At 39.7% G+C, this 21,121-nt stretch overlaps 1 protein-coding gene across 4 annotated transcripts in view; it reads right to left on the minus strand.

Moving 5' to 3' along the window:
* Positions 1-22: 22 nt before the first annotated feature.
* Positions 23-21,121, minus strand: part of LOC137291732 (AP-3 complex subunit delta-1-like) — a 35,548-nt gene continuing 14,449 nt past the window's right edge. For 2 of the 4 annotated variants that reach the window (XM_067823228.1, XM_067823227.1), the window contains exons 13-34: positions 20,627-20,775; positions 19,729-19,855; positions 18,792-18,895; positions 18,358-18,589; positions 18,082-18,227; positions 17,631-17,726; positions 17,458-17,521; positions 12,872-12,940; positions 12,188-12,266; positions 11,500-11,627; positions 11,284-11,363; positions 10,704-10,851; positions 9,859-10,035; positions 9,192-9,362; positions 8,307-8,486; positions 8,075-8,122; positions 7,587-7,724; positions 6,956-7,096; positions 6,519-6,604; positions 4,614-4,738; positions 4,317-4,396; positions 23-3,733 (exon numbers count right to left, since the gene is read on the minus strand). In XM_067823228.1, the coding sequence (XP_067679329.1) occupies positions 3,635-3,733; positions 4,317-4,396; positions 4,614-4,738; positions 6,519-6,604; positions 6,956-7,096; positions 7,587-7,724; positions 8,075-8,122; positions 8,307-8,486; positions 9,192-9,362; positions 9,859-10,035; positions 10,704-10,851; positions 11,284-11,363; positions 11,500-11,627; positions 12,188-12,266; positions 12,872-12,940; positions 17,458-17,521; positions 17,631-17,726; positions 18,082-18,227; positions 18,358-18,589; positions 18,792-18,895; positions 19,729-19,855; positions 20,627-20,775 (2,667 nt within the window). In that variant the 3' untranslated portion in view covers positions 23-3,634. Of the gene's footprint in view, positions 3,734-4,316; positions 4,397-4,613; positions 4,739-6,518; positions 6,605-6,955; positions 7,097-7,586; positions 7,725-8,074; positions 8,123-8,306; positions 8,487-9,191; positions 9,363-9,858; positions 10,036-10,703; positions 10,852-11,283; positions 11,364-11,499; positions 11,673-12,187; positions 12,267-12,871; positions 12,941-17,457; positions 17,522-17,630; positions 17,727-18,081; positions 18,228-18,357; positions 18,590-18,791; positions 18,896-19,728; positions 19,856-20,626; positions 20,776-21,121 lie in introns of all 4 variants that reach the window. The other 2 variants (XM_067823226.1, XM_067823225.1) reach the window with 1 other exon arrangement.

Consider the following 21,121-nt stretch of genomic DNA (forward strand, 5'->3'; position numbering starts at 1 on the left):
GTTTCAAAATAACATGAATCCATTTACTTCGAGGATTTTATTTTTAAAATACATCTCATTGTACATGATCAATTTCCATACAATTAAATATCTTACATATTTTCTTCCATAACTGCAAGTATGCACATACACTTGAGAAGAGTTGATAATGTAGACTCAATGATAGGGGAAATATTCTTCTTACAAGTACTGGCAATTCCAACGTGAAAGATGTCTGTAAGCACATGGGTATAGGAACAGAGAAGAAAACATGTCACAGGTGCAAGGGTACACGTATACTCACACAGAATCTAGGAGCATGTTTGATTATTATATATCTTTTCATTTAACAATTGCTTTAGAAAAAAAAATGGATTAATTTTACTTTTTCAATCTCCTAAAATCAAGAATATCCACACAATGCATGCTACTTATTTCAATAATTCTTATATACAGTTTCTACAGGGATTATTAATGTAACTTGTTCGACGGAGCTGAAACCTCAAAGATGTGCTGTGTCCCTTAAGTTGTACAACCACATGTCTAGCAATTCAAATATGCTCTCACTGAGGTTGTACAATCAGGGTCTAGCAATTCTGATATGCTCTCACTGAGGTTGTACAACCACAATATGTCGCAATTCAGATGATGTAATGTGTCACTGAGGTTGTACAAACGTGTGCAGCACTTGTACTATATGCAGCCACTGAGCTCCAACCAAACGCACCATTTAAGATTATGTACTGAGAGCAGGTAAACAAACTGACAGCACTACAATGATGTCAAATTCGACTAGATTATAAATAACTTATTAGATTTCACCCTTTCTAACTAAGGTGCATAGATGTCGCAGAGACATTGCCTGGGGAAGGACTGGGGGTACAGTCAAACTTGAACACATCAAACAAAGTCCTATCAATAAAATTTTTCAAAAAACATTCACACTGCACCTATTGGTACCTTGATCTTTTTCATAATGAGGCCTGTTGTATTTCAACTGCAAAGTTTCAGCAAGATAAGTCACATGTTAGCTGAATGTGATGCCAACTTCCATGCAGAAAAGTAAATCAGAACGGCTAAAGGAATGACCAGAATATATACATAGTGGCCTCATGCCACATTAGTATCCTGGCGTGTTGGTGTCCTCAGGCTGTGTGTAGTTGGCTGCAACAGTTAACTTCCCTTTGTCACCGGGCACCTGTCTGTGCAACCATCCATCCAAGACCCAGTGCTGCTGTACATACTACCTGAACATTCCCCCTCTCCCGAGTTTCCCATTGTTATATACATACAGACAAATATATAATGTATGTACAGACTATGCCTATCTCCAGCCACTACGTACAGTGAGTGTTGCTCCAGTGCCTTCACAGAACTGATAGCAGGACTAAGTCAAAACATTCTCACAGATGTGTAACAGAACAACATAAACAAGACAAAACAAGATTCAACTTTGGCATAACACAGATAGAAATTGCTTAATAGTTTCTATACTTCACACATCACCTCTACAAATAAATATTGTCAAGGCGTAACACACCATGACCACAAACATCAGCTCTTCGCGTCATACTCATGGACCCACTGGTCTTTGCATGTCTCAGTTTAAAAAAAATGAACTTTCTGGAATGATAGGTTTCAAGAGTGCACGACATTTGAATGCATAGCCAAAGATTCAACAAAATAAGTAACAGAACAAATATTTTATGAACTGGGATATAAGCATCCGACTGTTTCGTTCCCAACACAACTTATGTGGTTCTTATGGTATGTACTGAATGTCACCAAAACAACAGAAACAGACAGGAGACAGTGCGAGACAGTTCCACATAGTGAATCCATTTACCACAAAAAAATGCTGCAAATTACAAGGATATACTCTGCCCACATCAACAACCATATGCGTCCATGAATACATACAGCAATTTCATAATTAACCTACAGAGTACATTCATTGTAGTCGTAACCAACAAACTGATCTGAGCATTTGGACAAAATGGCGCATCTAAACGTCATCATTACCCTCTACAAAGAGAAAGAAAAAAGACAGCCATATAAGAGCACATTCAGGAAAAAGAAGGTCCTCGATATTGAGGACGTTCAGCAGGAAGCCTTCAGTACAGATGACATTCATCAGAAAGCCCTCTGTACAGAGAACATTCAGGAGGAAGCTATCTGTACAGGAAACATTCATCAGTAAGCCATCTGTACAGAGATATTTTCTAAAGAAAGCCCTAAACACAAATCCCCACTGATCACCTTGATTATTCCTCTTGTGGTACGTTCACAATGATTCTCAATGATGAGATATAATAGCAGGACAAGACTGTGGTTGCATTTTGAAGACATGAAAAGGAAATGGCTTTTGAACTCAAAATCATATTGAAACTGTAAGCAGTCTACTCTCTACCATCGGCAGTTTAACAGTTGTCTGGTTCTACAACATAGTAGCTTTGCCCAGTGCATTACATTACAGACAACTTTTTCATCTAAAGGCTGGTCACCAAATACCTGCTCTACAATTCCATATTAACTGTTCTGACTACCATATTGAAATACACATTTGATTATTTGACATACTGATTTATAACATGGGGTAAGCAGTGTCAAAACATTAGTTGGGAATAGAATATGTTGTGGAAGCAATGTCTAACCAACGTGGTATGACACTGTAATGCAGTTGAAAACTGTCCCTCTTTCATGTAGTCACAAGACTACATTTTGAAAACTTCACATTTGAACCAGTGTGCACTGAAGTGGAAACTTTTCATTGCAGGATGTTCAGAGTCCTGACTGATAATGAAGACAGGAAGTACAAAGGGAGACATGGCAGTTCCCAACCAAAGATAATGAATACAGTTAACGACAGTCCAAGTAGAACTTGCAAACCACTTGGACAAAATATTTGATGGACCAAATTGCATGATGTAAAGAATTGCAGTCTCCAAAGTGTTTGCAATACGTACTACTTTAAATGATAGGCAGATGTACAGCATTGCTCACATATATGTTGCACAATAATATGTCGAAACAGGAGAATAAACATAAGAATTTAATAAAAAAAAGGCAGTCAAATTGTCTGAAAAATTAAATAATACCCATTAAAATAATCTGTCCATGCACTTGATTCCTTAATATTATTTCACAATATCTGATTATATTTCAAAGAAAACTGATCATTCACTTTCCTGTAACTGATAAATATGGCATGCACCAAGAACCTTTTCTATCAAACAATTTTATCAGTGTTTATCACTGGTCAAGTCATGATCCTGGTTTTGTGTTAACCATCAAACTTGACAGCATCTAACAGGACAGCACTCTGAGGAAATGTTTAACTTCAAAATCTTCATATTTCCATCATGATGCCTCCTAAAACTTGAGCTCAAACCAAATGTACAAATGAAAAGCTCTCATAGTTTCCAAACAATGCCTGTATCCGTGTAATCACAGTGAAATTAGGTGCATCCTGTACATGCGAAATCATCCATCTTTGTCACAGTCATGCCCGAGGTGAGGATACCCCTGCCTTGGTGGTGATGCATCACATGTTGTGGTCCATAAAAAGCAGAGAAGTAGACAGTAGAATGAAATATGTATTTGTAGTATTCATCACAATGTCTGGAATCACAATAAATTACGTGCCGATTCAGTGTTAAGACTCCTCTGTCAACAAAGATTTTATATCGTCTAACAATCCTGACAACAACTTGCTCTCTGAACTCTTCCCATCAACATTCAGAGTACCATTTACCTGCAACAAGAAAAAATATGTCTTCAGCACAAACATGACATATCAGCAGACAAAAATGATTCAAATTAATCTGCATGTCCTAAAACCAGGATGTCTCTATAGCACAGAGGTAGGTACAATAAAATGGGTTTTACCTCATGTTCAGTAATACTTCACATACAGCAACAATCATGCACATAGCCAGTGGAGATACCCCAGTCAGGCAAAACATTCGTACTCGGGGTCAACAGTGTTTGTTCTATTACCTAAAGGTAAGGTTGAGTACCAAGTTTGACACTGAGACATGATCAATCAAACCACCAACCCTCCTCTCCTTGGTAGACACTACCTACCCGACCAAAGAATCAGCTGACTTACATAGAGCGAGTGACAGTGAATGAAGTGTTATGCCGCTTTCAGCAATATTGCAGCAATATCACAGCTGGAGACACCAGCAATCGGCTTCATACATTGTACCTATGTGAGGAATCGAAACTGGGCCTTCATGTGACAAGTGAATGCTTTAACCACTAGGCTACCAAACCGCCCCACTTACAAAGACATTAATTTTTGAAATGTTCCACAGCTCTGAAGAAATACTCACCATTTTGACCAGTAAGCAGACAGGGTGACCTTGAATGGACTTGCTAAATAATGAAGCACTTTTATCAACTTGTTCTATTACTGAAATTGAATATCAAAGACAACTTAGTCTTCTGATAAAACTGTTCATGCAATTTAGTCTTTACAGATACTGTCTAGCAGATGGAGCTACTGACAAAGCATAACAATAAAGTATATAAATAGGTCTTTCCGAATGTATCATTCTGTCAAAAACAAATGCTTAGGAACAACAAGGCTTTTTGTCCAGGTACTGTTTTTTAACTTCAAACAAACTTACATCTGAAATGCAGGTGAAAGCACATTTTGGCGAGGACATGTGGAAACTCTGAGTCTACTGGCGTCAGCTTACAGGAGCCCTTCTCTGGCAAGTCTCCACTGGCTAGTAACTCAGCAAATTCATCACTGAAACAAAGGAACAGTCAGTGGGTTGGTTTGACATCACTTTGAGTAATATACATGTTATCTTCAAGAATAAGCTTCAAGTGGTGATGGATAAGACTTTAACCCTCTTAAGAAGATCCCGGTTATAATTAGATAGAAAGAAATAAGATGGTCAAAATTGCTAATGTGGTTGAGACATGACATTGCTTAAGTCAATTCTCATAGTGTCTGTCACTTGGCTGCATGGTTTAGACTTGAATACTTACAGATTGCCTTCATGTAGCAAGAATGTTATTAAGAGACAAATGCTAACCAGTCACAAACATTAAACAGACAGAGTGTCAAACACTGGATCCCAACTAGGGCAATTTGTGACAATGCAAAACATATAAGAAGGATATTGTCCAACAAATGGTGCAAAACAGGGGCAATTTGTGACAATGTCAAACACGAAACAGGGACAGTGTCCAACAATGGGTCCCAACAAAGGCAATTTGTGACAATGTCAAACATGAAACAGGCAGTGTCAAAGAATGGGCAGATTTTGATAATGTCAAACATGAAACACAATCAGTGTGAAACAATGGGTTCAAACAAGGGCAGTTTGTGACAATTTTAAACATGAAAGAGGGAGAGTGTACAACAATGAATCCCAACTAGGACACTTTCTGACCATGTCAAACATGAAACAGGGACAGTGTTCAACAAGGGGTCCCAACAAGGAAGGTTTGTGACAACATCTAACATGAAACAGGCAGTTGAGTCCAACGATGGGTCCCAAAGAGGGCAATTTGTGACAAAACATGAAATAGACAGTGTCAAACAATGGGTCCGTAACAAGGGCAGTTTGTGACAAGGTCTCACATGAAACAGGCAGTGTCAAATAATGGGTTCAAATAAGAGCTGTCAATTTCAAACATGAAACGAGCAGAGTGTCAAACAATGGGTCCCCACTAGGCCAGTTTGTGACAGTGTCAAACATGACAGAGGGACAGTGACCAACAATGGGTCCCAACCAGAGCAAACTGTAACAATATCAAACATAAACAGTGTGTCAAACAATGAGTTCCAACTAGGACATATTGTGACAATGTCAAACAGGCAGAGTGTCAAACAATGGGTCTCAACTAGGACAAATTGTGACTAGAGCACCTGCCCAGATGATTGTAGCAAAAGCATGCTATCCTCCACAGCTAATAGTTTTGACTGAATCCACAGAGTTTTCTGTTGACTTATGTGTGAGTGAAGATCTGTTTCTTAATCACTGGGCAATCAAATTAGACTGATGTTATAACAATGACTAAAGAATTGTCAGCATTTTATCCCTGTTATCTGTATTTAATCCTTTTATCTTATCTCTACAAATGTTCATGTTCAGTATTTGTTGCTTGATGCTGCACTGTAAATATCTGAGTCTGGACCAGGCAACCCAGTGAGTGATATTGCAAGCTACTAGTCTGACCATCAAATCCAGTTGCCTCATACAACCAGCACTGGTTTCTTGCACCACCTCTGATCAAAACGGCCTGCAGGAATGGTGAGAATGTTTGAGAGTGCATGAGTGAGTTTAGGTTTTCACCAATAGTCCTTCTATATGGCAGCGGTTTTTAAATAATCAAGTCTAGACCAGACAATTGAGTAATCAACAGCATGAGCATCGATCTGAGCATTTGAGAACCAGTGACATGTGTCACATTGGTCGCCTCTTATGGCAAGCCTCTTGTGGCAAGCATGGGTTGCTGAAGACTTATTCTACCCTAGATCTTCATGCTATATCTAAATGTAGCATATGTGAACTTACCTCTTGCATGGTGTTGTGACAAGGTAGGAGCTACAGGGAAGGTGAAGCTTAAAGTCAAGTTTTTCATGAGTTGAGCCATCGCTAGACTGAAAGAAACACAGGTACTTTGTTGAGGAATACACCTCAAGGTGGAATGACAAGCATCAGTTACATGCACATTTATATATCAATGTTTAACCATGGTTAATCATTAGCCCACATATTACTTAAGTGATAACAATCAGTATATTGGCTAGCATCGTTTGAACAATCAAACAAAGATCAAGGCTAAACTTGTGCAAAGTCTTCATCTCCAGTGAAAATACTTCAGTCATCTTCAAACATATACGAGCATCACACCATTAGCACATATACAACTCTTTTCTAAACTGAGAAAGCAAATACCTAAGAAGCTGTTGAAGATTGTTTTATTAGATTCACACTGATTATCATAATACCTTGATGATGTACGTAAGTGTCCCCCTCATCTTCTGCGACATAGAAATACTTTCAACACTGAAAGCAAATTGTCCCTCGTTCTGAGACTCGGGCAACAGGATGAAGGGTACCCTTACAGCATCATGATGGGAGTTGCCCAGCTGGAAACAAAGAAAAGTTAGGAATACACTTTGCAACCACAATCTGCTCACAAACATAGCAGCACAAACATAGTCTGAGGACAGACTATCGCTTACACTAATGAATTGTGTACATGATCAGCTTTATGGACACCCATTCGGACAAAGTCCTAGGATCAGAATGAGTGACTAAATACTGAGAGGTGCAGATTTATGTACACTGCAACTCTTTCACTGGGACAGTCTGAACATTAACCATACCTGAGCTTGCAACAGATATACAACAGTCTGTTACATTCCTGTTACATCATCACAGCTAAAAGTAATCACGTTTGAAATAGGCAACCAGTGGATATAGTCATGGCATGCCTCCATTTAACTAAACTGGGCAGAGATCCAATGCTCTTCTTGTAGGTCCATCATCTTGCATCTGAAGTTTGGATGTGGTTAACTATTCACTCTGGAGTAGCCATGGAAAAGATGGCTTAAACTCCTGATACTAAGTCCTTACCCCTCTGATTAGCTTGGTGTTGAGAGTGTCCAGGACATTAAACTCTAAGTCCTTTAAATGGTTCTTGGTCAGATTATTGAAGACTACTGAGATGATGATCTGGTCACTACGCTGTGGGGACACTCGTGTCTCATACGTCTGTGAAAAGGTAATTGCATCAGTTAGTTTGGCTAAACATCATTTAAGACAGCCTTGCGTTAGCTTGATAATGAAGGAAAGTATGATGTGCTCTAGACTTTTGAAACACATCATCACGTGCACCATGCTGACAAACATACTAGCATACTAGGGGTATACCAGGATCTGAATCCACAATCAAACATTTTTGTCCAGTCCAAGGGATGTAACTTTGCTTGGCAAATTACAGTGCCTGTAACTACTGAAGAACCATTGACCACAATAACATCTGGTGTTCTATAATAAATAACAGACATTGCTTCAAGGTATCTTGTCTAAAACCTGAACAGTATTACATTAATTTTACTTACCATCCTCAGCGTTGCATTTTCAGCAAGGAGCTTGTAACTGGACATAGGCTACAAAAAGAGAAAAATATTACTATTAGTACGGGAAAAAGAGTATCACCTGTACAGTCATTATTTACTCCAATAGAAGGAAAACAATTGACTCATTCGTCTTACACATCATCCGCTTATGAAAACTCTGAAAAAAAAACCATGATAAATCGATGTTGAGTGACTAAGTACTGCCAACACATACCGGAAGCTGTATCTCCATGGGTGTGCCCTGCTGGGACATGGAGATGTTCTCCTTTGATGGGGTGGTGATACCCTCTGCTTCTTCATACTCATGCCGCCGCAGCTTGTCCTTCTTCTTCTTGTCTTTTTTCTCCTTCTTCTCTTTCTTACTCCCACGTTTCTCCTTCTTCTTCTTAGGCTTCTGTAAAGGATTCAACAGATCTTATAACATGTTGTGCCATGAACCACATTATTCAATGCAATGACAATCAATTGAGATTAGTTCAGAAAATTTGCTTTGGACAGATCACAACAACTGCTGTAATTTTGAGGCAGATAGTGTTACTTGCAGTTGTCGCAAAAAGTTTGTATCATTGGTATTGGCTTATGAGGTTGCTATAGTCTACATGAGCACAGTTTGCCCTGAATGTGGGAAAACAATGCTCATCTTAATCATCATGAATCCTGCTCAGATTCCTATTAGTCAAGGCCATGGATCACAATTAAGGCATCCAGACACACCTTATTACCTCCTCCACACAGAGGACAAGATAATATCTGAAGAATTATGTTTTAAGTATGTGTTTTATGATGCTTTTAACAGTATTTAAGCTATTTCCCAAAAGGTAAGTGGAATGTTGTAGAAAGGTGATACATGGTCTTTTACCAGTTGGGTGAAACCAAAAGCACTGGTATGGAGTTGATAATCAAGAATTATACTCAGGGAGAATCTTCAGATCAATTCTGCATACCTGAGCATTGCACCAAGATAAGTCGGCTATCTATGTCCCTGTGAGATCTGCTGTGTACACATTTAATATGTATCATTATTGTGCTGCTTCAAACATTAAAGACATAACCATCCACACAGAAAATATTGTCTTCCAAAGTGGATTAGACTACAAACCTCCTCGTTAACCTTAGCACTATCTTCTTCTTCTGATGACAGAACATCATTGACTGTGAGTTTGGGTGACTTGGTTCGATCTACATTGTTCACCACTGGCCTTGAGTCTTTCACAGGAGAAGGGGTTGTGGCGGCATCACTTCCTGACAGCCAGAACTCTATGTCGTTCGTCTGTCACGAACAAAGTTACTTTTCTTAACAGTCACTCATTAACCAAAATATAAAAATTAAATCCAATTTAACAATAAAAAACACTTTTTTTCACAATCTTTATGACAAAATGTCTATAACAACAGCAAATCTCAATAAAAACCAGGCATAAACTAATGATGAGAAATAGTTCACTTAATTTATTCAGCATGAAAATATTGCAACTTGATTCAGACTTTTCCTGTGTTCTTTTGTCAAATCATCACAAAACCAAGTAACAGGGATTTAAATTACTGAAGTACATCTGTTATATACGTCTATATATATAAGCAATACCCATAAATTTTTCATATTCTGCTACCTTTTCGATTCCTCTTAGTGACTGACAACAAGTCAGAGGTTGAGTGCTAATGTATGTCCCTGAAAATGATAGATTCTACTGACCAAGAGCAAAGGCATTCTAAGTGGTAGGCCAAGAATAGCATACAACTGAGTCAATGTAAGATAATTCTCTGACCTTATCTGATTGTTCTTCTGGAGGGCTCGTGCTGTTGGGTGTATTTTCAACATTGTTGACGATGTTAGCCTCAGATGCTGTCTCCTCCTCTGCTGCTGTCAGAAGCAGTGTTGGGCCATCCTTTTCCTTATTCTCAGACTTCGATTTCTTCTTGTCTCGCTTCTCCTTCTTCTCCTTCTGCAACAAACAAACCCTTGTTTGCTATTTTCATCTATAAGTATCTTCACACATAATTTATCCACATAAAATAGTTCATCATATTGTCACTTTTGCTAAGAGGATACATTATGAAAATCCCTGTATTAGAGTGACAATTAAAATTCATTATATCACAGTTGAAATAACAAAGCCAATGTGTTCTCTGGACATTAACTGTACTTTACCGTGACAGCGATGTTTAGCATAATTTTATACTGCTGTCAAGATAGTAAAGCAAGTTTGCTATACAGAGGCTGTCATCAAAAAGATTGTGTCTACTCTAGGGTTCAAGGGACGCAGCTCGTAGGCAAAAAGCGAACTTTCACATCCTTTTCAAGGGAACTACAAAGGATTCACGTGTGCCACTATCATTAGCATAGGAGATAAGCACAATAAGGATAAGGAGTCAGGATAAGGAAAATACATACCTACAGCACGTAACCAGTTTTGACCAATGGGTAGCCAACATTGCTATGCAAGTCAAGATAAATCTTTTTACGATGCCTTTTAAGCTATATCTTTATGCTGATTATCACATACCACTGCCTAGTTTACAGTAACACAGACCTACAAGCCACTTAAAACCAAGTGAAATGTGGTTCTAAAAGAGATCAAGACAAGTTTGGACGGTCAGTATGCAATCTTACCTTTTCCTTTTTGTCTTTCTTCTTTTCCTTCTCTTTCCTATGTTTCTTCTTGGTCTTCTCTGTGTCTCCGTCTAGCTCCTTGTCTGGCGATGACTCCAGCACCAGTCTGTGTTGCCTCACTGGCAGTTTCTCATCATCTCGCAGTGGTCTAAAGCACATATACAAACATAAAGTCTGTGGTCACACAACTATCTATAACCCAAATGGGGATTAATTGAATGGCTTATAAAATATATTCCATATTCTCATGTCCCAGCTTTGCTTAGTCTCCATTACAGCATCACAAAATAATTGTCACATGAGTGAACGTGCAAGCATAGGGTTATTTTTGCCGCCTTTCACAATATTCCAGCACCATCTTGGCAGGGGACACCAGAAATGGGTTGCACACTCTCGGGAATAGAACCCAGAACTTAGGTGACAAGCGAATATTTTATTCAGTAGGCTAACCCACTGCCCCTTGAAAGTAGAGACCTAAACTGGTACATGCACATAGTTAAAAAACAGAATCTGTCGAAGTTGGTGCTTCCAGCATATTTATTTACCACCATACCTTTCATAATGTCATAAAAATACTCACTCATCTAGGTTGACATCTAATTTCTTGAAGGGATCCGATGAATATTCATCAGCATTTTCATTGTCTGAGAGGTGAGCACCCTGAAAATGACAAATGCACCATATAGAATTAACAGCCTACACATATAACACAAAATGAAGTGGGAATCAATAGCTTTGTGTTTAATTGCTACTATTTCAAGCATTTAAATCTCTCAACAAATGAAAGAATGAATACCTCAGGCATTTCCTCTACAGTGCTGACAGCGTGCATTGCAGGGAGGTCCTCTTCTGAGTCTGATTCCTTTCCTTTCCTCCTCTTCTTTTTCTTGCCTTTCTTTCCTTTTTTGGACTTGTCACGCGTGTCTACATTTGAATACATATTTAAATATTTATCTGAGGCAGACAGACCTGCAGAGAGAAAAAAGCCGAGAGATATAGCAGTTGCCGCTATCCCAGTAAGACATATCATGCACAGAGGACTTGGCACGCTGAAGCTTCTATTACCGTGGAATTTAGAGTACTGTCCAGCTGTCCAATTTAAACATTTATTTTCTAATCAAGTTAATATCATCAATTCGGGAAGAGATGGTTTTTCAAGACTTTGTGCCAGTCTCCATCTTGATTCAATCAGGCCTTGTTCAGGTGAGCTGGACTTTATTCAGGTTAGCGAGGTTTTATAGTCTACATCTGTTAAATACCAGCCCCAAAATCATTAAAGGTACTGTATGTCATTGATGTATTTAGAACATCAAAAGTGTCTCTATAATATGTCTCATATCTTATGTGGCAACTTTACACCATCTGTAGGCAAATTCTCTCTGTATTTACAATCATGCATTGTTAGTAGTTAACAAAGAAACCAAATCACCAGAGAGCCATACATATATATCAAGTGAGGGCATGCAGAGTGAAAAAGTACATACCTGGCACGTGGAGTGGCACAGATAAGTCTAATGTAGCCACTGGGATGTCGTCGATGTGGCTGGTATCATACTTCTTGCTCTGGTGGAGAATAAAACACAAATATTGTTTCCTCTGGATCTATATTTGAGAAGAATGATGGATGAAGGAAGCAGATAGGCTTTCCATTTTGATTATAGAATAAAAATGGCCTAAGAAACTTGCAAATGCTTGTGTATTGTCAGTGTTAAAAAAATTCAAAAACCAGACTGTCGGACTGGTAAGGTAAAAAAATAATAATTTCTCTATACTTTACTACATAACACTAACAGGGATTGCACAGAGCTTATGTAAACTGAAAGAAAATGTGTTGTGATTGATTATCGGAACATGAACAGTCCAATCCTAAGTAGTTAAACGTGAGTTTTATAATAGTTTTAACACCTCTAAATGACAGGAGAACATGTCTGATATTATGAAATATTTACTGTTAGGTGTAAAAATATCTTCCAAGCCACTGGTCTTCTGAAATTTGACCAATCGAGATGAAAACAGACAGAATTTTAAATGAAGTTACCACTAATGCTTTATTTAGTGTTTGGGTGAAACACAACTCTGTCCCACTTAAGTGAACCATTTGTCTACCTTCAATTAGTCACTTCAGCCTGAATCATCACTTATGTCCATCAACATGTTTTACTACCAACCTTCTTTTTGATATCTCCCTTAAGGTAGTGGGGATTGTGTTCCATCTCAACCTTCCTGGCTTCCCGCCTCTGCAACACAAACATTCATCACAATGCTCAATCACAACACTATTCCAACAAACCTGTAGAGGTTGCAGATTCTTTGAATAGAGTCCTCCTTGGGGTACTTATAAGCATTAAAATGTTCTTTTAATTCTTGTGACAGTTGTAACCATACTTTGAAGAAAACATATGTACAAAACAAAAAACGTTTTGTCTTGTGAGACCGCTCACCACTGGGCACCAGCGCCCCGTGACAGCCAAGAGCAGGTGACTCCAAAGCAATAGCCTCAAACCAAACACTTCCGTTCTGTAAACAATACAGACAGAATGTGGGGAGGCGGTTGGGCGTACCCCAAGGAGAACTCTATTCAAAGAATCTGCAACCTCTACAGGTTTGTTCGATTCTTTTTCATAGAGATCCTCCTTGGGGTACTTATAGGCATAAGACAGACTTCTAAAGGCTGATCTTAGGGAGAGGCATTCTGTCTGCCTATAAACCTGACACAAGATGATACCCTTTACTACAGAGAGTAAGCAACATGGAATCATACTTACCTGGTCACGTGACCATATTCGCCTTGGGGTGGGATGCAGACCAGGGCCAGGACATAAGATGGTTTAAATAACCCGATAATATCTCGAGATATTGACACCGGGTGCCAATTTGTTCCCCGTCCCCCACCTTTTTCTTGCATCAAAAGGAGCCAGGACAGGCAACTGATAAAATTCATAGAACACTCTCTCTGGCACCAGCCAGGGTGCTAGGGAAGTCTCGAAACAGTCTAGACCAAAAATATCGCCACCATAATAGAGCCCACCACCAGGATAAAAGATGGAAAGTACGAGGGGATGTCAATAAGTTTTGAGCCTTGAGCGTTTTTCATACCCAGGTGTCCCAGCCTATGGTACGACACTGAACCTTGGGGTGTAGCTGATGTGATATATAAGTTTTGGTATCCTACTCTCAGAAGTTATTGAACAGCTCACTTTGACAGAAAGAGACCCCCCTCGCAGCAGTGAAAATGAATAAAATTGAGTATAGAGCAGCAATTAAGTTTTTAGTTCTTGAAGGAAACTCGGGGAAGAACATTGAAGAAAGGCTTTCAGCAGTTTATGGGAAGTCTTCCCCTTCATCTGCTACCATCAAACGATGGGTCAATGAACTTAAGCATGGTAGAGAGAGTCTTGAAGATGACCCCCGTCCAGGTCGCCCAACAACAAAAACTAGTCAGGAAAACATTGACAGAGTGCATAGATTTGTGGTGGAAAATTGTCGAATCACACTATACGAGTTAGAGGAGACCACAGGCACTTCACATGGATCCGTCAAGACAATTCTTCATGAACATCTCATCAAGTCTAAGGAATGCGCAAGGTGGGTGCCAAGAATGCTTACAGATGGAATGAAGCAAACAAGGCTCACCATAAGCAACTCAATGCTAACCAGATACAACAAGAATCCAGAAGATTTTCACTTTAAGCTAGTAACCTGTGATGAAATCTGGATCCACCACTATGATCCTGAGAGCAAACAAGGATCCATGGAAAGGAAACATGTCACTTCTCCCAGGACCAAAAAGTTCAAAGCCTCCAGATCAGTGCAGAAGGTAATGGCGACAGTCTTCTGGGATAGCAAAGGCGTCATCCACATAGATTACTTACCAAAAGGAAGAGCAACGAATGGGGAATATTACGCTAACTTGTTGAGGCAAGTGCGACAGTCAATCAAGGAGAAGCAGTGGGGCAAGATCAGACGTGGTATGCTTCTACATCAAGACAATGCTCCAGTACACACCTCTCACGTTGCAGACGCTGCTGTCAAGGAATGCAGGTACGAAATCTTGCTGCATTCCCCCTACTCTCCAGACCTGGCACCAAGTGATTACCATCTGTTCCCTAATGTCAAGAAACACTTGCGTGGTCGTAGATTTCGGGATGATAATGAGCTTATTGCTGCTACTGAGGCTTAGTTCTACAGAGATGGCATCAGCGACTGGCAGAAAAGATGGAACAAGTGTCTTGACTCACAAAGGGACTATGTTGAAAAATAAATGCGGTTCATACCAATACTTTGTGTTTTTCTATGCAAGGTTCAAAACTTATTGACATCCCCTCGTATATGTTAAAAACAACCACCAGTCTGATTGCTTCAGCTACATCATCAACGATCTCTTATCAATTGCCACGTAAGGCTCAATCGGCTAGGGAGTTTGAACCCCGCCCTCTGGTGAGAACTGACTGGCCAAACCGAGCACGCTTGCTGGATAGTCTGTCCAACTGGTAATGACAGATGAACGTGCTCAGCCGGCTCCATATAGCCGCAGAGCAGATCTCCTCAATGGGCAGGGCTGCCGCATATGACTTAGACGTCGCCACTGCTCTAACAGAATGAGCCTTCAAACCTTCAGGGATGAACAACCTTTCGAGGTGTATCCCATAAAAATGGCCGAGACAAGCCACCTAGAGATGGTCTGCTTGTTCGCCGGAAGGCCAGCCTTACCACCACCATAGCAGCAGAACAACCGATCATTCTTTTGAATGTCCTTTCTTCGTTTGATATAAGCCTTAAGGGTCTTACAGACATCTAAGACGTGAGCATGTCAAAGAGAGGTACCGGGCGGTGAAGGCTGCGTGACAGCAGGGAGCTCAATAGGCGCCATTACATGAAAGGTGCTATCTCTCTTAGGACAGTAAGTATCTGGCAATCTGATGCTCACTCTCTTTATGGAACACAGTCAACCCCGGGTTTGACAATGCGGTCTGGGGCTAGGGAAACAATCCCCTGTGCCATATTGAACCGTACTCCCAAGAACACCAGATCCTGAGCAGGGGTTAGGTATGATTTCTTGAGATTGATGATCCAGCCGAGCTTCAACAGCATGTCCATCACTTGCTATGTGGACTGGTGTGATAAGAGGTGCCCTAGGGCCCTCAAGAGCCAATCGACCAGGTACAGATGACAACATTTGCGCTGTGACCTGGCTACCTGAGCTGGTATCAACGTAAGTTTGGTGAACACCCTCGGTGCTGTAGAGATGCAGAAGGGAAGAACCTGAAACTGATAACACCTTCCGTCGAAAGAAAACCGAAGGTATTTCTTGACCTCAGGGTACATTGGAACATGGAGGTAAGCGTCCTCGAGATCGATTGACGTGAGCCAATGCCCTGTCTCTACGGAGGAGATCACTGAGTGCAGTGTCGTCATCCTGAAGGACGGAAGCATGAGCTTGTTCAGCCCTCTGAGATTCAGAATGGGTCTGAACCCTCTGTCCTTCTTGGTCACAAGGAAGTACGTGGAATAAAACCCGTCTTCTTGTTGACCTTCCAGAACCACCTCGATGGCTGCCTTGTCCAGTAAAGACTGGATCTCGGCATGGAGGACCTCTGCTTTTTACAAGGGCTTAGAGTCCTTGAAAGTGCTGACAGCCTCTACAGCCTCCCACACAACCTGCAAAGCCCCAGGGAACAGGGAGGACCCCAAGGTTTAGGGCAATGTAAGAAGTGCCTGCTGTGTAGCGGGAGAGTACCTAGCTACGGAAAGCAATAACCGACGCAAACCCACGACAGCACAGCACCTAATGCTGTCCCGCACCAGAAGAGAATGCACTTCCATAAGCTGCTTCCCTAACACTGTCGACAGAGAGTCGTCAACAGCGCTCCCTTGGTCCATCAGCTGTCCCTGCAAGGCTGACAGGTAAGCCAAATGGACCGCAACTCTCAGCTGCTGGGCCGCACACCTATATATTTGGAGTTACCTGCTCTTGGCTGTCACGGGTCCAGCGGACCCGGTGGGGGTGGTCTCACAAGACAAAAATGTTTTTTTGTTTTGTACTGTTGCAAGAATTAAAAGAACATTTTAATGCTTATAAGTACTCCAAGGAGGATCTCTGTGAAAAAGAATAAACAGTACAGTAGTGACAGTGAGCTACAGTATTCTAAATGGCGGACCTTAACGTGTGTATTTCATAATCTTTATGTATAACCTGTTCTATGCTATCCAACTAGATGGCAACTATGCTATCCAACTGGATTGATAGTTACACATACAGTCAGTTGTTCTTTGATCAACAACCCTCTCAGCAATATTCCAGCTATATGGTATATAGAAACATATATGGGTATATAGAAATAAGTCTTCACCATAAAATGCGATCATGCTGAGAATTGTCTAAGAAACAATGACACACATAAACCTGACCACAAGTAGGTAACTCTTATTACAAGTATTGGTTGCTGAAGGCTAATTTTAACCATGTCCTTTACAGATCATAAGTTTCTAAAAGACTAAAGTACTGTAAACAATGCTACAAAAATGATTATCTCCTTGTATTTTCTCATCTCAATTGTCATCAAAATGCTGATATAAAATATAAACTAAGGTAACAACGACGTAGTTGAGATTTCCAGCTTTGATGAAATCACCGATCCAGTACCATCATTTACAGAGGGGAAAGTCGGAAAAACAACCGCTTTTCTATTTTTCCTAAGTTCAAAGAACACTGAGCAACTGTAGCATTGTTTACAACACTTTAGTTACACCTTACCTTCTCTAACTCTTCTGCAGTAGGTTCATAGGATTTCCTTTCACTTTCATACTGGTAGGTATCTCTGAAAGAAAAGCACAATGAAAACTGAATAAATATTAATCAATATCACCCTGAATTTCACAATCAACTTGATTGATGTAGGTTCTATTTTTGACATATTCAACACTCACCTATGTTCTGATCCTGAGGTGAAGAAGGCAGGGCCCCCAATTTCCTCATCTGAACTCTCAGGAGGTGGCTGATTTATCCACTTATCTAGATCCAGCCTAGAAAGAAACAATGTATCCATAACTGTCAAGCAGTCAAGGCATTTATGTGAACAAAAAGGTCAATGACCCTTTCTACCACAAAGTCACATTCAAACATATTTGTATACATGACAACTATCTGTATGCTGATCTATTCTTGAGAAACTTCTAAATTGACAATCAAATAATACATTCCAGTTACTATGAAGGGCTGGTATACATATAAGTAATTCAAAAACAGACAAGCTATTGAAGGAAGTAAAAAATCCACACCATCATGGCACAGTGACAAGCACTTAATCCCTTCAAAAAGCTGGACTACCCTAAGTTTTAGAACTAGGATAATGTCAGTTTGTATCCATCTCAGACTTACCCCTCTGGTACTGGCACTTTTCTCTGAGCTTTAGGAGCGACTGGGTTGAGCTCTCCTGCATATAACAGCTCAATGTCATCTCCGATTTTAGCACCTTTGTCTAAGAGTTTGCTGACATACTTCACCAGTTGTAAGATACAGCAAGCCTGCAGAAACACAAACACTCAACTGTTACCAGCAAAGCTAAAGTACTTGTAGGGTGAAATATTGAAAACAAAAGCAAAACTTCAACTTACTGTGAACAGAATTTTGTTCTACTTCACAGTCAATACTCACTCTCTCCTGCACCTCCAGGTCAGCACTGGAGACGAAGATGGGCAGCTTTTCAGACATAAGCTGGTTGACCTCCCGGAGCAGGTCTTCATTCCCCTCCTCCTCAGCCTGCCGCACTACCTTCCCATACAGCTTTAAGATGTTCTGTACATATACACTCTGTATGTGGCCTGGCAGGATGGTGATCTTGGGACGAAGCATGGCCTCCAGTGTGGACTTGGGGTCTTTCAGGCATCTTAATAAGAATAAAGAATACATTATGACATTGGTATTAGGTATGGAGAATAGGTATGGCTGTACAATTTAATTCATGGAAAATAGATTCTGACCACATAGTTTCGATTCTTAATCACCATTATCACTATTTGGATTTAGTATCTGAATACCTATCTACCCATATTATTACAAACAAGATTTCAGAAATTAATCATACTTACTCTGAAAATTCTCCACATATCCAAGCTGCAGCATACAGGACTTCACAGATGCCATTACGCTGGGAGTTGTTGGCCAATACATGGGAATTCTCCAACAAGATTGCCTTGAGACAAACACATTTGTTACAACTTGCAGAATAAAACACACACAATCTTCAAGAACACCTTGTCATGTTCAACAAGACTCATCAGAAAATGACAAATCTCCCTCTCAATCCAATTTTGAAAGAACAAATCAACTGACAGTTTTTGTTAACTAAGTCTAAGTCGTTTCAGTGGAAATCACGAAAAACAAATTCCACAAATCTTGAAATAGCAAAGCCACCACTTCAAGATTTGTTTGATATATCTACTAAGTCTTGTAGAAAGATTTTGAACAGTTTTCGAGTTGTGCTCCAGAAAAGAAGCCCACTCCTCCCTTTAGAGACTAAATCAAAATTGTTTCCATAGAAACAGAGAAAATCTGCCAACACCATAAGGCATGACTAGGGGATCAGTCTCACATAACTGCCATTTTTCAGTAATAGATACTGAGCAATTTTAAGCTATGTTGTGGTAACTGAACCAACCTCTTTGTGAGACCAAATTGTTACCATGGAAATCTGTAATAATAAAAATGTCAACCCCCACCCAAACACAGTAAATAGTAAAAGGCACCACTGCTTGATCTGATCTGTTTGACACATGTACCAATTTTGGTTAAAAAAATATTGAATGGTTTCTAGTTATGCTCTGGAAAGGAAATGATTACAGACAAATGGATGAGGTATTGATTATATCCACCTCATTAAACACCGAGGAGATAACAAATGAGACACCATTGATAGGAGATATATGAACCCTGCAAAGACCTATACAGGTCTGAAGTTCAACATTTTGGAAGAGATGGAAACAAACAAAACACTGTTTACAAAACACTGCTATCTAGTTATCTCACCATCTGATCCACAGCAAACTGCCTGATGGCCTGCACTCTGATGGCCACATCCAGCATCTGACTAGCAATCATCTTTCCATGTCGGGTACCTTCCATCCGAGTCAGCTCCACCAAGATACTCACATACCTGCAAGATATTATCACACAGATAAAACTTCTAACAGTAAGTTATAGTAGTTCTTGTGTAACATGCTTAAAGCCTCATCAGCAGTCGTGCAGCCTCAATGAGTAATAGAAATATGGTTAGATATCAATCAAACGTCAGAATTAGAATGAACATTGTATTACATTCATCTCAATATTTGAACAAGTGCCATCATCTGAGTGAACATGTCAAGAACACAATCAAACGTCAGAATTAGAATGAACATTGTATTACATTCATCTCAATATTTGAACAAGTGTCATCATCAGAGTGAACATGTCAAGAACACAAACAATGGATCATAACCAGTATCGACAAAGCAATGTTTGATATCTTAGGTTAAAAACAGCTTACATTAGTGACAAATTTAAAATATGATTGCACAATGCCATTTAGAATCTGTTCAAATGTGACATAGGTTGCATTTGGGATTACATTTTCTTCATAAAGTACAAATTCTACAACCTCCGTCAGCTGCCTAACCAACTCAGCCATCGAGACAAAAATCAGTCCGACAACTGGTAGTCTAGACTGCGAACTTTGTGTACCCCTCAGACAAGTGTTATTTAGCACTGTTCCAACAGCTGAAAGCTATGATTACAAAATGCCATTCAGAAAGTGGTTAAATATAACATATGTTAAATTTCAATTATTTGAAAACAGTAGCCACAAGGACAAACTTATCATTATAACTGAATTATAACATGCACAATCTGGTTTCAACAAAAACAGCAATGAGGAAATTTCATTTACCACTCAAAGTTGGTCACAAACTGGTAGTTAGATTGGCTGCTGATGAGGATGATCTTAGATAGCAGTTCATCCCGATAGTGCGACCCTTCTGCTTTGTCCATGTGTATCATCAGTTTCTTCACAATCTCCATTAAGTTCTTCTTTGATACCTGAATACGTCAAAAAATTGTGAGTGACTTAATTAAGCAATACATAATGGAGCAATTAAAACTAATGTTATCTGAATGCATGTACTTATGACACCTTCTAAACAGTTTCTATATTTGATCATATTCAGGTCTCAATATTATCAAATATTATGTCTTCATTTTTGCTTAACATTGAACACTACAATATTCTAGCAAACGATAGTCTTTGTAGAAATCAAGTCTGGAGCAGATAAGCTTGCGAGTCAAATCATGAGTATCTATCTACACAATCAGTATATGATAGCAAACGCCAAGCAAGTCAGAAAGTCTCACAACGCAATCCTCTTGGTTTCTGTACGGGAAGTTT

The sequence above is a fragment of the Haliotis asinina genome, chromosome 7 (assembly GCF_037392515.1).
Source record: "Haliotis asinina isolate JCU_RB_2024 chromosome 7, JCU_Hal_asi_v2, whole genome shotgun sequence".
In the NCBI taxonomy this organism is placed as follows: Eukaryota; Metazoa; Mollusca; class Gastropoda; order Lepetellida; family Haliotidae; genus Haliotis; species Haliotis asinina.